The sequence below is a fragment of the Lonchura striata genome, chromosome 14, assembly GCF_046129695.1.
Source record: "Lonchura striata isolate bLonStr1 chromosome 14, bLonStr1.mat, whole genome shotgun sequence".
In the NCBI taxonomy this organism is placed as follows: domain Eukaryota; kingdom Metazoa; phylum Chordata; class Aves; order Passeriformes; family Estrildidae; genus Lonchura; species Lonchura striata.
Window position 1 is genome coordinate 4,523,411 of NC_134616.1, and position 15,084 is coordinate 4,538,494.

Sequence of the window (15,084 nt, forward strand, 5' to 3'; positions counted from 1 at the left end):
CAGGGCTTTGGAGGAGGGTGTTCCTCTCAGCAGGTTTCTGTTCTCTGAATATTTTACTAATCTTTGACTCAGGAAGAAAAAAAAATAAATGAAATATTAAAAGTTGGACCGTGGTTTCTAGTTATGATTCAAGTCAGGCATGCAGTGTTTGAGAGGAACTATTTAATATTAAAATAAACTCAGTTTTATTGCAGCAGTGATTCTTTTTAGGATTAGTATTTTATTGAGAATGCCTTGCTTTAAGAAACATTAACTGTTGTCATTATTGTTTCTTGGTCTGCTTCAAGTTTCACTTCAGGTTTTCTTTTGTGAATTTTCTTTCCTGCTGCATCCAGCTTTTTAAACCCTCTTCTTATGATTGTTTGGAGAAGGTCTGTGTTCTTAAGAGGACAAAATTACTGAGCTGTGCTCACTGTGAGATTTCAGACAGTGAATTCAGGGGTGCACAGAATGTGACCTGAGGAAAACTTAATTCCTACAATTCAGGGATATTTTTTCAGTGAAGATTTACTAATTGGATATTCTTGTGTTGCCTCACTTGTGCCTTGCCAGCAGCTCATTCACCACTGAAGCAGCACATTCTGTTGTTGCTCTTCTGTGTTACAAAGCTGTTGAGCACAAGGCCATGATCTTTATTTCTTTTCCATACATAGTTTTGTTTCAGTAAACTTCTTCCTTAAAACATGTGTTCATACATTAATTCCTGCAGTGTTTTGCAGTTTCAGATGAAACCCTGGAATACTTGTTTGTGTTACTGGAGTAAGAGAGCACAGATAACAAAGTAGAAGTTTTATTTAATATTTAACATTGGTGTTCCTCTTGCTTGCTTCCCTTCCCTCAAGATGGTTTATGTAACATGCCTCTCCTGAATGCTCTGAAATGCCCTTGCTGGGCTGTAGCCACACTAATCCTGTGTCTGTGCCCCCAGATTCTCCAGGGGTCCCACCTAGTGCAAACGCCCACCAGCTCTTCAAGGGATTTAGTTTTGTTGCAACTACTACTGTAGAAGACCATAAAATATCACCTCTCACCAATATCCTGCCCATAGTCCAGGTAATGCTTTGCTTTTTGGGAAACTTCCTTGGCATGCCAAAGACTGACCAATATTCAGTATTTACAGTTGTTCTTGAGGAGACTGTTATAAAATGTGTCTCATTAAATACTTCCATGGGATATTTTTAATTCTAAAAAGTGAGTTGTTGTTTTTCTGGAGGCAGAATTTCAAAGAAAAATCATGAGCAAGCAGAAGAAGCTTCTGCTGTTGGTACCAGTGTAATGGGAAAGGGAATCCTGTTGCTTTAGGTAACCACTTGCCTGTGTTTTTTTAAAGCAGCTTCATGGAAACAGTGCACAGTTCACTGATGTCTATGAACTGAAGGAAGATATTGGTGTGGGCTCCTACTCTGTTTGCAAGAGATGCATCCACATAGCTACAAACATGGAGTTTGCTGTGAAGGTACTGGCATAAATTCCACTCTGACATTCTGAAAAGATTGACTAGTCAATTTGAAAACTTAGATTTGTGAGTTTTCCAGTTGCTGTGTTTTTATGTGTTAATAAGTTACAATCTTGAAAGCTGAAAATACTCTCCAGTGATGGGAGCACCTGAAATAAAATGAGATTGACAAGGGTGGAACTGGGCTGCAGGGAATTAGTGATGCTTCAGACCAGTGCATTTCCTTGTTCAGTCGAGCAGGACAGGCTGCATTAATGATAGAATTTTAACTAGGATAGAGCAAGAAATGAATAAATGGGATGAGGAGCTGGAAGATTAATTACTCATGATTAGTAAGAAGTAATGAACTCTGGAATTTTTTATTCTGTTGTTGAAAGGAGAATGTAAATACAAAAAAATGTCTTTATTTAATAGACTTTGTTTATGCAAGATGTTTTTCCTGTTATATTTTGCAGATAATTGATAAAAGCAAAAGGGATCCCTCAGAAGAAATCGAGATTCTCATGCGTTATGGGCAACATCCAAATATTATTACTTTAAAGGATGTATGTACCTCCTTTTCTGCTGCCTCTTATTAGACAGTGCTGAAAAAATAAATGCAGATGTAGGCAGTTTATTGGGATTCATTACATTTCTTTTACATAGAAAAACCTACTGGGAGAGCAGTATGTAACAGTAGAGGGAGTGTCTCAAAACACAACATTGTCCTGGTATTTTTTCTATAGGCTGTTTAACCAGCTTGAAGTGAGAAATGATGTAAAGGTTGGAAAAGCCATATTTCTTCTTGTTTCAAAGGAGCAGCCAATGTGTTGGTAACCTGAGAAAGCAGCGGCCTGCCTGTTGTCCTGTCTGTGCCAGAATGGCCCGGGAAGGGAAGAGCAGTCAGGAGTGTGGCCTGCTCTCCTCTTGCAACAAAAGCTCTTACACTAAAAAATGTAGCTCAGAGTGATGAATTAACAACTTGAATTGAGAGTGATGAATTAACAGCTTGAGTCATGAGCTCCCAGGATGACACAGGAGCTGCCTTGCTCTGGCAGCCCCTGCTGTTTGTGCTGCCCGCTCCTGTGGGAGGAGGGGATTTAGGGGCATGTGCAACTACAGATGTTGCCTTTGTCAGCGTGTTCTGGGTGAGAGCACTGTCACATCTCTCCCCAGGTGTATGATGATGGCAGATTCATCTACCTGGTGACAGAGCTGATGAAGGGGGGGGAGCTGCTGGACCGGATCCTGCGGCAGAAATTCTTCTCGGAGCGGGAGGCCAGCGCCGTGCTCTTCACCATCGCCAAGACCGTGGACTACCTGCACTGCCAGGGGGTGAGTGAGCGAGCCAGCCCTCCCACCCACAGCCCTGTCAGCTCTGCAGTTGCCACTCCTTGCCCTCTGTGCTTTGCTTGGCTTGTTTTCACGCTAAGAGGTTTTGTATTTTATCACAGAGGTGAGTAATAGAAACAATTTATCCTGTTATCCTGGCAAAGCCTTTGGACTCCGCATTTTATGAAAAAGCAGATTTTTGTCCTGTTCTCCTTGTTGCCAAATGGTGATGTTGGTTCCAGTTGCATTATGAGCTAGGAGGTTTTTATTATATTACTTGAACTAGAATTTTTGGGTACTTGAAGGTTATATAATTGTTTTAAACTCTCATAAGTATATTCGTCTAAGGAACAGCTTTTATAAATTGTAAATTACAACCAACATACTCCTCCTAAATGATGGCTTTTCAAATGTCTTTGCTTAAAGGTGGTGCACCGAGACCTTAAACCCAGTAATATTTTATACACTGATGATTCAAACAATGCTGATTCCATCAGGATTTGTGATTTTGGATTTGCAAAACAACTTAGAGGAGAAAATGGACTACTTCTAACTCCCTGCTACACTGCAAACTTTGTGGCACCAGAGGTATTTCAAGCTGCTCTGTGTTTTCTTTGTGCTGTTTTTGGTGCGTCAAATGCTAAAACTTTTCAGCAGTGCTTGGGAAAAACCTCAACAATTCTGCTTCTTTTCTTTAAATATAACCACACATGGTTTTTAAACACTGGTGCATGTGTTTATTATAAAGCTGTTTTAAAAACAGCAGAGTCCACCTTCAAAAATAAGATGTGAGCCTGGTGAAAATCTTAAGAGATAATCTAAGAAGAAGTGTTGTTGGTACTTACTTCAACCTGTATATTAGAAAGTAAATAATCAAATCTCTGACATGATCCAGGGATGGGTCCTTAGGCTGTGGTGTTGTTTTGGGGTGTTTTTTTAAATATATGGCAAGTCTTTAACACTCTTTGTTTCATAGGTTCTCATGAGACAGGGATATGATGCTGCTTGTGACATATGGAGCTTGGGAGTTCTCCTTTACACAATGTTGGCAGGGTGAGAATATTTCTGAGCTGTTTTGTTTACCTTAAATCCCAGAATGTTGCCTGAATCCTTGCTTCCATAGAAATGGTGAGGCACTGGCTGATGGAATGACACAGACACGCAGGTGGGACAGGCAGCTCTGAGTCAAAGCCAAACAAACCACGTTTAGCTCACAAGGTTTCTCTTCCCAGTGCAGAACTGAGAGGTGCCAAAGACTTCCTCCAGCTTTCAGGAGGGAACTGAGTCTGTGAAAATTTGTGGTTGGTTTCCTTTTACCCTCCAGCCTTCTGTCCTCCCACCCCATCCCCTTTACTCACCTTGTGTCTCCTGCCCCCGCTGCATTCCTGTGTAGAACACTCTGGCTTGTGATCTCTGGAATTTCCTAAATATCCAAACCTGATGAAGCTCTAGGGAGCATCTAGTGGCCAGATGAGAGATGTTTGCTGAATTCTTCTCTAGCAGAAAAAGAGCAGGTTTTTAGTCTAATGGCTAAATCCTCTCTATTGGAAATTGTTCTCTTGCTAAATCTGTACTTCCCATTTAATATTAGAAATATTAATATTTAATAACTGTGATTCTGTGATATGTTTCTGTTGGTAGTGGGATATTGGCTCTGATTAATGAGATTTTACAGATTTCTTGCAGTTTTTATCTATATCAAGGTGTTTTTGTTGTTTTTTTTTTTCTCTCACCAGCTATACTCCATTTGCCAATGGCCCAAATGATACTCCTGAGGAGATCCTAGTACGGATAGGCAGTGGAAAATTCTCTCTAAGTGGAGGCAACTGGGACACTGTTTCAGATGCAGCAAAGGTATAAATGTGTTTTGGTTTCATATTTTTGTAGAATTCCAATGAGATCTACTGAGCTTTATCAAGTAGACTGCTCTGTAAGTGTAGTTTGTTATTATTATCTGCAGATTTTATTGCAGGGAAGGATATCTGCTCCAACATTTTATTTAAAGCCTCCATCTGTAATGAATATAGATTCCCTGGGATGGTGTTGACCCACTCTGTGGGTATCTTAATCATTAGTGTTACCTTTTAAAAAGATCGGCATTCATATTAAATATTAATGTTTAAATATTTTTTCCCAGTCCTTTGGAACTGCTCTATTGTTCATTTCAGTAGGAGTGATTCAGAATGCTTGTTGGCTCTTGCTGTCTTAGCACGAGAAATTCACTTCTGTGTATTTAAGAATGCTTCACATTTTGTACCTAAAACAAAGGGAACATTCTGTCAGCTTGCTCATATTTTGGTTTTATTTCAAACTGTTGCTGTCTCTGTTCTGTGCCCTTCCCACCCACCTCTCCTTTGGACCAATGTTGTAATTAATCAGTAGCTTGTTGCTAATGCTTCTAACAGGCAAAAACAAGTGTCCATTGGTGTTGGCTTTATCCTTTATGTGGCTTCTTGAAGGAAAAATTCCTTGCTGGTGTCTCACTGTCCCTGAATTCATTTGTAGTAAGGAGGCAGCAGAGCCCAGCATGCAGAATGAGCAAGGAGAGAGATTTGCAAATAATAGCTTTCCTCCATAAAATCTGCCTGCTACATTTGGATAGGATTTCTAGTCTTTTAAAGATTATATTCATAATAAACATGAAAGGCACAACAGTGAGTTGCTTTGCAATCAAGGCTGGCTCTGTTGAGCTGCTCCAACAGTACCACACATTGTTCTCAGCCTTCTGCAGTGTCAGGGCACAGAATGATCCCGTTTGTCTGCTGATCTCTGTGTGCTGGCATTGTGTTAATCCCTCCACATCGGGTGCTTCTCTCATTGCTGCCATCCCTGCTGCTGTAAAGGCCACCTAAGATGATTTGGACTGAGCAATCTGTGTGTTTCCCTCCCTGCAGGACTTGTTGTCACACATGCTGCACGTGGATCCCCACCAGCGCTACACGGCCGAGCAGGTGCTGAAGCATTCCTGGATTGCCTGTAGGGACCAGCTGCCTCATTACCAGCTCAACAGGCAAGATGCCCCACATCTAGTAAAGGTAAAGCCACCTGGGATGCTGCTTATTCAGATGGTTTAGAGCAATAGACAGAAGTCTTTTTTTTTTCCTGTTTGTTTTCCATAGTACCAACACATTAAAGTTACATAATGAGACAAATTCATAGAAAATGGTTGAATGGTTTGGGTCAGGAGGGACCTTAAAGCTGGACCATCCACCCCATGCCATGGGCAGGGACACCTTCCACTGTCCCAGGCTGCTCCCAGCCCTGTCCAGCCTGGCCTTGGGCACTGCCAGGGATCCAGGGGCAGCCACAGCTGCTCTGGGCACCTGTGCCAGGGCCTCCCCACCCTCACAGGGAACAATTTCTCCCAGTATCCCATCTAACCCTGCCCTCTGGCAGTGGGAAGCCATTCCCCTTGTCCTGGCCCTACATACCCTTGTATAAAATTCCTCTACAAATTAAATTAGTAAATAATTATTTACCAATTTATTATCCCCCTCTGTGTAGAGGAAATCTTTGTGTGTGTTTTCTGTAAGGTAGTTCTTGAGCTGTCTGTGAAGTCAGGACCTGAGTGGCCACTGAAGTGGCTGTGTTTGAGAAATTGGGGCTAATCTGGCTTGAAACCTGCAAATTCTGATTTACATTAACAGGTGACTCCTACATGTAAGGGATACAAAAGAAATATGAAAGAAAGGGAAAAAAGTGTTAAGACACCCATGCTTAGACATTGGAAGGATTCAACAACAGATTTTTTTTTTCCTTAACAAACTTCACAGAATTCACATGACCTGGCACAAGTCTTTTTTAGTTTTAATTGCATTAGTTGAATATTTAATGTTGAATTGCTTTATTTTCTGATTAAAACTTGTATCTATGTGAATTATTATTACATATTTCCTGTTTCTCTAGGGAGCCATGGCTGCTACATATTCTGCACTGAATCACAAGACATTTCAGCCAGTGCTGGAGCCTGTGGCAGCCTCCAGTTTAGCTCAGCGACGGAGCATGAAAAAGCTCACATCCACAGACTTATAGATCCACTGGGACACATGAGCAGACACAAGCAAGGGGGAAACCCAACAAGTGGCTCTATTTTGCCTGACCTGTGATCAAAAGGCATCTATGGTTTCCTGCTACACTACTTGAATTCTGTAAAAGTCCTTTTTTTAAAAAGAAAAAAAAAATCCACAGGTTCATACTGTGTTTGTTTTACAGGCCGTATCTGTTAAGTTAATTTAAACATCAGGTACACCATATTGAATTTCTCTACACTGTCCTTTGAGATCTGTTGCAAATATTCTTTCACATTCTGTATAGTTTTGCTGGGTTCAGTTAAAAAAAATGGTTTAGGGGACCGTTGCCAATGACCAAGTTGTACATAAAGTGTCAGTGTGAGTTTTCTTGCTTCACACCTTCAGACCCTGCTGTGAAGGGCAAATTGTTCATTTTGTAATTGGGCACTTCATGAACTCGACTCAATTCCTTTCCCTTGCCCATGCCATTATGCAGAGTTGAGCAATGTGATGTGCCAGAGTTAATTCATCACTGTGGATTTGGTAGGTCTGGGTTTGCATGGTGCCAGTAACTGAGGAGTTTCTGTGGAAATAAAATCCAAAGGGATGTGCAAGATCCTGCACTTAAATTTGATCTCTTGTGACCCAAAAGAAGTGCTGGTTATGGTCCCTAACAGGAAAATGAACATTTCTGTTTTTTACCACAAATTGTGTCCTGCTCTGAGCTGCAGCAAGTCAATGTGTGCATAAGCTGTCAAAATTCAGGCTCTCAGAAACATTGGTGCCACTTCAAAACAACATCATGCAGCTCAATCCTTTGTTATTTATATTTCCCATCCATTAATACAGCTACTGTGTTATTTTCCTCAGCAGTTTTTCCACTAAACACACCCAATATTAGGTTTGTTTGGCATATGAGACAAACTGACACTTTATTATAACCAACTTGGCACTTGGGGTTTATTTTTTATTTATTTGATTTTTTTTTTTTAATAGAAGGTTGCTTCTCTCTGACTCTCTCGCTGCATGTACAAATATTACAGAACAGAAATGCAAAATTCTCTTTGCCTAACTGTAGGGGTAGCTTGGGAAAATAAACAAGCCTTGCTGTGTGCCCAGATAAGGGAATTCTGACCAAGAAATTTCACAGTTATGGACAAACTCCTTTCAGCATCCTGTGGCCAGCACTCACTCTTCCTCTCTGTCTAGTGTTAGGACTTCATCTGTTCCCACATTCTGGGATGGAGAAGAAATTAATTTCAGGGCCAGAATTACCTTGGGGTTTCCCGACTCCAAGCCAATGCTAACTGCTGGTAGTTCATTCAGAGATACACTTAGAAGTGCTTTCAAAAGTTGTAGACACTGAGCAGTTGTAGTGACATAGCAGGGTGATTATAAATATTAAATATATTAGTGACATTAGACTGTGAAGTGACCAGAACTAAAAAACATAGTTCAGACTCATTTATCATCATTGAATTTTCAAGTGCAAGACCCAGGGCTGACAGAAATCAAATGTTTTTAGACAGCAAAAAAAGACTTTCAGGAGAATTCTGGCCCAAGCACCAGGAGGGGTGGTGATAACTCACATCTCACAAGAGGTGTTGGCTGGTTTTTGCTTATACCTGTGAAGAACTTGGTGGTGTTGGAAGTACTTTTAGATAAGCTACTTTCTTCTGTTGTGGTGGGGGAAGATGGACATTATCTGGCCAAATAGTTAGGTATGAATATATGTAGATTTGAGACTTCATGATATAGCAAACATAGATGTGCTGTTTGTATCATGCAGAACATCCCCCAGATGGAATTTCTTGAGTGTTTGATAGATGCTGGAAGCTTTAGGGGCCATTTGTGCCTAGTTTTGAGGTGCCTGTTTGAAATGCTTGAAAACTTATCAAAGAACACAACTGCTTCCTGCAAAGCTCTTTGTTTAGTACGAAATATGCCCCCCTTTCAGCTGCTTCATCCTCTCTTTCCTTAATGAAGACTTTTTCCAGCAAGAATGCCTGGAAACCTCTTGTCTACGCTCTCGTTGGGGTCATTTTAATATAAATTTAAAGATAACTGCCAGAAGAATTTGAATTCACTCAAAAAAAAAGGCAAAAGTGCTGGAAGTTGAACCCCCTGAGCCCGGGTCAAGGTGTAATGTAGGTTAAAATGTAGTCCTAAAGCTGTGTTGGGGATAAGAGGTTATGCAAGGCCTGGAATACAATGAAAATGTCAAACATGAATTGTCTTCAGCTTTCCTGTAAGGCAGCAGCTGGTCTTTAATGGCTTTACCCATGAATCATTTAACACTGTTTCTGTTAGTATTTTCTTTTAGCTTGCTTAGAAGCACCACAGTATAAGCACCTTAAAAGCATTTTGCACAAGAGCAGTTGGAAGCAGCCGAAGGGACTCAAGTTGTTCTTGATGTGCAGCACAAAGGTGGTGAGAGGAAAAGAACACGAGATGGATGTTGTGATTCATTGCTGAGTATTTAAAACATTTCTTGGAAAGTTATCCCTGTTTTATATCACTGCTGGCATTTAGTGCCAGTGGTACTCCAGGGGTAAAAGCAACGTTTCAGTGACTGCAACATTACAAAGTTGTCTTATCATGGGGAAAACATATTGGGTGTGTTATATATGACAGGCCAGTGTACCCTGGTATGCCACTTATAATCCTTATTTAGGGGGAAAATTCCCTTGCTCTATTTCAGCATATCAGTCTTGGAAATATTTGGGATATGCAGGAACACAGAAGAGTTTGTTTGCAGTTTACTTTTACTGTGTTTAATGATCATCTTTGTGAGGCTCCTTTGGGAATTCCTTGCCTGTTTCTCATCCCTTTCTTTCCCAGTTTAGGCTTTGATACCTAAAAGTGGCATGGTCTGCTCATGAGCTGTCAGGTACAGGTTTGAGATGGAAGAGCAGGTAATGGGAAAGTGCTCTGGCTGCAGTGAAAGGTTGGTGGAAATGATTTCATATCATCTGGGCACAATTCAAGTTTACAAACTGGTGATGTTCTTACTGCCTTACTGAGTTAGGAAAAAAGTCAAATTTTCACAAAGGTTCATAATTACACAGAAGTAGGCATTCAGACTAAAGGAATTTCCACAGAACTAACTCTTAAAGGATAGAATATTTTGGCTGTGATTTCCTGCCAAAAAAGCTCCTGCTCTGGTGTTTGATGGTCATTCAGTAAGTTCCAGCTCTGGTGCACACAGAAATCAGATTCCCACTGGAGCTGGAGTGGGCTCAGGACCTCTTTTGTTGTTCTTTCACCCCAGGATATCTCAATTTGTATCTTCAGTTACCCTTTGGATATAAAGTGAGGAGCTCTGGTGTATTCCCGTTCCATATCCAAAAACTGCAGTGGCACCACAGTGAGCCCATGGTGGGGTCACAGGGCCCTTCCTGGGGGCTTTCCTGGTTGGGTCCAGCCAAGCCACTGATCATGGCTTGTGTGGTTTTCTTCTTTTTCCCATTTTGCTCAAAATCAGTGAATTCCCCTTGCCCACAGCAGGAGGTGCAGGGGGCTGGCCCTGCTCTTCATTTGAGGCCTCTGTTGTTTGAATGTTCTTGCAGCCAGAGAAGGCATCCAAAACCTCACCCAAGTCAGTCATGTTGAGCTTGAATTCTGTCTTCCATGTTTTAATTCCTTTTCCAAAGCTGATCTTCAGCTGTCCAATAGTTAAAATAACTTCTGGCAAACTTCAGCAGGTGGGAGTTCCTTGCAATGTACTTAGAGACTGGTCTGTAGAGTTGTGTTAAATTAATTACACAAGGTTATAATCATTTTCCTGGTTTGTATCAGTGAAATGAGGATAAAACATCGATGCAAACACAGGGGTTTTTTTGTATTTCTGTAGCACTTAAGCTTTTCAGTCCTAAGTTTGCAAATATTTGTGGGAGGGGAGGGAGGAGCAGGGTTTTTCTTTCTCAAAGTTTCCAAAAAGCTTCTGAAGCTGTGATCATAATAGAGTCCTTAATCCTATAGGAGCTCTGTGGGGTTAAAAACATAAAATTCTCCTTAAAAGTAGTTCCAAAGTTCTTTGAGGTGTGCACTGATATCTGTTGGTAACACCCTTGCACTTCGTTCATGCCACACCAGCCTTCTGCATCAGCATCTGTCCCTGCTCCAGTTATTTTAAAATATTTGCCCCTCCAAATTCTGCTGTTCCTTGTGAACAGAGGAATGGATGCAAATGTGAAAACCCCCACCCTTAATGTATGGCTGAAGCTGATTGAGTATTGTAATAATTTACATAATTAGAAAGTCTCCCACGAAGTCATCAGCAATGGTTTTCTTGAGATTTTTCCTGTGTAATGAAAACAAACTTTCTCTGAAAGCTTTAAAAGATACTTAATTGATTATATCTCTTAATTATTAATTTTTGGGCAACAGCTTATTACCAATAGTGAGTTTGAATAACCCTGAATTCTCTTGTGGGGTTTTTCACACAAGGATGCTGGAGATGGATCTGCTTTGCAGGACCAAGTGTTCAGGTTTGGGTGTTTTCATTAGGCTTTTGAGCAGTGTTTGCTAATTAGTTAATTAATTGCATTGTCTTAATGTCCCAAGCACTTTGGCATCTTGCACTGATGCTCTGGTTAGAGCTGAAACTCTCCTGGCACGTGGCTAAATCTCCATAAAGGGCATTAATTGAGAACAGTGTGCAATGAATTCCATGCTCTCTGAGGTACTTCAAAGATGGAACTCTACACAAGGTCCCCGTTATCAGATCTTGTAACTGGCATTTCCTTCTCTTAAGCATATTGTGGATTTTGTATCATACTGTATTTATTTCATTTAATTTTAAAAGAAATGTTTTCTTTAAAGCTCTGTATATATTGACATTAAAGTTTGCATTGTACTACGTTCTCCTCTTCTTGCAAGGCTGGGTCTGGCAGTGCAGTGGTGTTTCTCTTGGCACTGCTGCCTTCAATTACAGCACACCAAAGACAACCTCAAAATTGTATTTATTTTTGTCAAACTCCCTGAATAATCATAAAGGTACAGTTTTAATGAGCTGGCAGTTCCTTGAGTACTAGAATAAAAGGGTTGCAAATTCCTAACATTTGGTAATTTACAGAAATCCATCACTTCTGCTTTGGAAGTTTGCTTGCTTCTGTTTTTCAAATGGATATAAAAAAACAATGAGCAAACATTCCTAAATTAAATGTATATGAATTATTTCATAAACCTTGCCAAAAATCTCACATACATCAAGAGCTATTTATAAATTGATATTCAGTCAAGTGTTTCCATGCCATACTTGCAGCAAAACAGACATTCAGTGGTAGGATTGATATTTTACCTCAGGGTGGGATCATCTACCTCTGTGCTTTATAAATATAAAATCTATAAAATTTGTCAAATAAAGTTATTAAATTTGACTCCATGTATTAAGAGGAAATAATTTTCCTGCAAAGATCTGATCCTTTGAAAATAGACACTTGCATTACAAGTGGCAGGCATGACATTAAAAACTGGGTTTGAAATCCTCCTGAGGTATTTGATAACTGCTCTGTTGGTATTCACAATGGTTTGTAGATACTTTATTTTTTTTAATGCACGGGAAGGTTTTCCCACCTTTGCCTCAGGTCCATCTCCCAGGTGCTGTTTGCTCACACAAGACACTGCTTTTACCAGCACTGGTGGCAGAAGAAGGGGGGGACTGGAGCCACAGAGGAGGCAGCAGGTACAAGTTTCCCAGATTGCCATGATTTGTTTGGTTTCATTCAAGTCAGGTGGAAAAAGCAAATCAAATTGGACAAAAGCATTAAAATAACTTTTAAAAGCCCTGAGTCTCAGGTATTGAGATCTGCAGGTTTGGTGAAGGTGCTGCTGGGTGGGAGGAGACAAGGCATGGGTTAAAAGCCAACCTGACTGAATTTGGAGAAACCCAGGGCAGGGATGAGCCAAGTGTTAAAAAAGAGTCTCCAGAGTGTGCCTTAATTGTATCCTGCCTTTTTTTTCCCTGCAAATTTTAGTTCTTGGGAGCTGTTTTCCCCATGCTTCATCTCTGAAGCTTTATGACTGTAAGAGGCACCTTCCCACATCTCTTCTGGGTTTTTATGGCCTGCAAAATGCTTGAAGGTAAAGATGTACCTTTGCTTGCCCCAGCTGTAGCAGGAAGAGGGAGCAAGTGTTGACTGGCAGTTTTGCCAAAATACTGATTTAACTGTATCTATTTTAACTTTTGTTTAACAATTTCTCTCCAGAATCTCTGGGGAGCTTCTCAGAGGTTGGGGCTTCTTGTGGGTCCCTTGAAAGACACAGAAAGACACTGACCTCAACTTTTTGGCAGAAGTGAGGTCCTGTTTGGGCAGGGGCTCCCTTGCAGCTCCCTCCCTTTGGAGTTGTTTGTATTTCAGCCTTGGAGCAAATCTTGAACTCTCCAGAGCTGGTTTGGGACCTTCTCTTTGATTTTCAGCACGCAGAGAGTTCTACCCCAGAGCAATCCTGTAGCAGGCTGTGTTTAAAGAAGTGCAATGCCCTAATGCTGGCTGATGGTGCAAATTCCTTATTTCTGAACAGGTGCATTTTGGGTTCTTGTGGCCCTCAGCATCCAGGTTTGTGTCTTGGTCTCTGCAGGGATGGCTGGAATTACAGAGGGAAGGATCTCTCTTAATTTAAGTGGGTTTATTGCTTGTTAAGGCTTTTGCTGGGGAATCACAGTATAATTCTGATGGGTTTGTGCCTGTCCTATCCATGGCAGTGTCCAAGGCCAGGCTGGATGGGGCTGGGAGCAATGTGGGATAGGGGAAATGTCCCTGCCCACGGCAGGGGGTGGAAGGAGATGGGCCGTAAGGTCCCTTCTCACTGTCCTGAATCACAAATGTTTTCTGATGGTAAGTGCAGTTGTGGAGTGTGCACAGGCCCTGCGTGTCCCTAACCTGGCACCTGGCTGTGCTGAAAGCCTTCCTTGGAGGTCTTGGCAGCTAAACTGAAAGCTGGTCTCGTAGCAAGGCCTTACAAACGGGTACTGTGTCCTTGTCTGGGGCTGAATTCAGTCATTCGGGGCTGGGCAAGCCGCGATGGCCTTGGGGAAACAAAGGGGAATGCATTTCTTTATCGCCTTCTCCGGGGGAACCACCGGGTGCTCGCAGGGTCGCAGCGACCCCAAACCCGCCCGGGGTGCCGGCGCTGCTGAGCCGCTCCTGCTGCTCGCTGTCCCGGGGGATGTGCGGGTCCCGTGCGGTATTCCCGGTGTTCTCAGTGCCGGCATTCCCGGTGTTCTCAGTGCCGGCATTCCCGGTGTTCTCAGTGCCGGTATTCTCGGCGTTTGCCATGCCGGCATTCCCGGTGTTCTCAGTGCCGGCATTCCCGGTGTTCTCAGTGCCGGCATTCCCGGTGTTCTCAGTGCCGGTATTCTCGGCGTTTGCCATGCCGGCATTCCCGGTGTTCTCAGTGCCGGTATTCCCGGTGTTCTCAGTGCCGGCATTCCCGGTGTTCTCAGTGCCGGCATTCCCGGTGTTCTCAGTGCCGGCATTCCCGGTGTTCTCAGTGCCGGCATTCCCGGTGTTCTCAGTGCCGGCATTCCCGGTGTTCTCAGTGCCGGTATTCTCGGCGTTTGCCATGCCGGCATTCCCGGTGTTCTCAGTGCCGGTATTCCCGGTGTTCTCAGTGCCGGCATTCCCGGTGTTCTCAGTGCCGGCATTCCCGGTGTTCTCAGTGCCGGTATTCCCGGTGTTCTCAGTGCCGGTATTCCCGGTGTTTGCCGTGCCGGTATTCCCGGTGTTCTCAGTGCCGGCATTCCCGGTGTTTGCCGTGCCGGTATTCCCGGCGTTTGCCGTGCCCGCACTCCCGGTGTTCTCAGTGCCGGTATTCCCGGTGTTCTCAGTGCCGGCATTCCCGGTGTTTGCCGTGCCGGTATTCCCGGTGTTCTCAGTGCCGGCATTCCCGGTGCTGGCCGTGCCGGTATTCCCGGTGTTCTCAGTGCCGGCATTCCCGGTGTTCTCAGTGCCGGCATTCCCGGTGTTTGCCGTGCCGGTATTCCCGGTGTTCTCAGTGCCGGTATTCCCGGTGTTCTCAGTGCCGGCATTCCCGGTGTTCTCAGTGCCGGTATTCCCGGTGTTCTCAGTGCCGGTATTCCCGGTGTTTGCCGTGCCGGTATTCCCGGTGTTCTCAGTGCCGGTATTCCCGGTGTTCTCAGTGCCGGTATTCCCGGTGTTTGCCGTGCCGGCATTCCCGGTGTTCTCAGTGCCGGCATTCCCGGTGTTCTCAGTGCCGGCATTCCCGGTGTTTGCCGTGCCGGTATTCCCGGTGTTCTCAGTGCCGGTATTCCCGGTGTTCTCAGTGCCGGCATTCCCGGTGTTC

At 43.0% G+C, this 15,084-nt stretch overlaps 1 protein-coding gene across 3 annotated transcripts in view; it reads left to right on the plus strand.

The window, feature by feature from the left end:
- RPS6KA6 (ribosomal protein S6 kinase A6) overlaps positions 1-11,638 on the plus strand; it is a 37,032-nt gene extending 25,394 nt beyond the window's left edge. For 2 of the 3 annotated variants that reach the window (XM_021543897.3, XM_021543899.3), the window contains exons 14-22: positions 929-1,053; positions 1,331-1,456; positions 1,912-2,001; positions 2,612-2,770; positions 3,194-3,355; positions 3,744-3,820; positions 4,504-4,621; positions 5,662-5,802; positions 6,674-11,638. In XM_021543897.3, the coding sequence (XP_021399572.2) occupies positions 929-1,053; positions 1,331-1,456; positions 1,912-2,001; positions 2,612-2,770; positions 3,194-3,355; positions 3,744-3,820; positions 4,504-4,621; positions 5,662-5,802; positions 6,674-6,799 (1,124 nt within the window). In that variant the 3' untranslated portion in view covers positions 6,800-11,638. The remainder of the gene's footprint in view (positions 1-928; positions 1,054-1,330; positions 1,457-1,911; positions 2,002-2,611; positions 2,771-3,193; positions 3,356-3,743; positions 3,821-4,503; positions 4,622-5,661; positions 5,803-6,673) is intronic. The other variant, XM_021543898.2, reaches the window with a different exon arrangement.
- Positions 11,639-15,084: the final 3,446 nt, after the last annotated feature.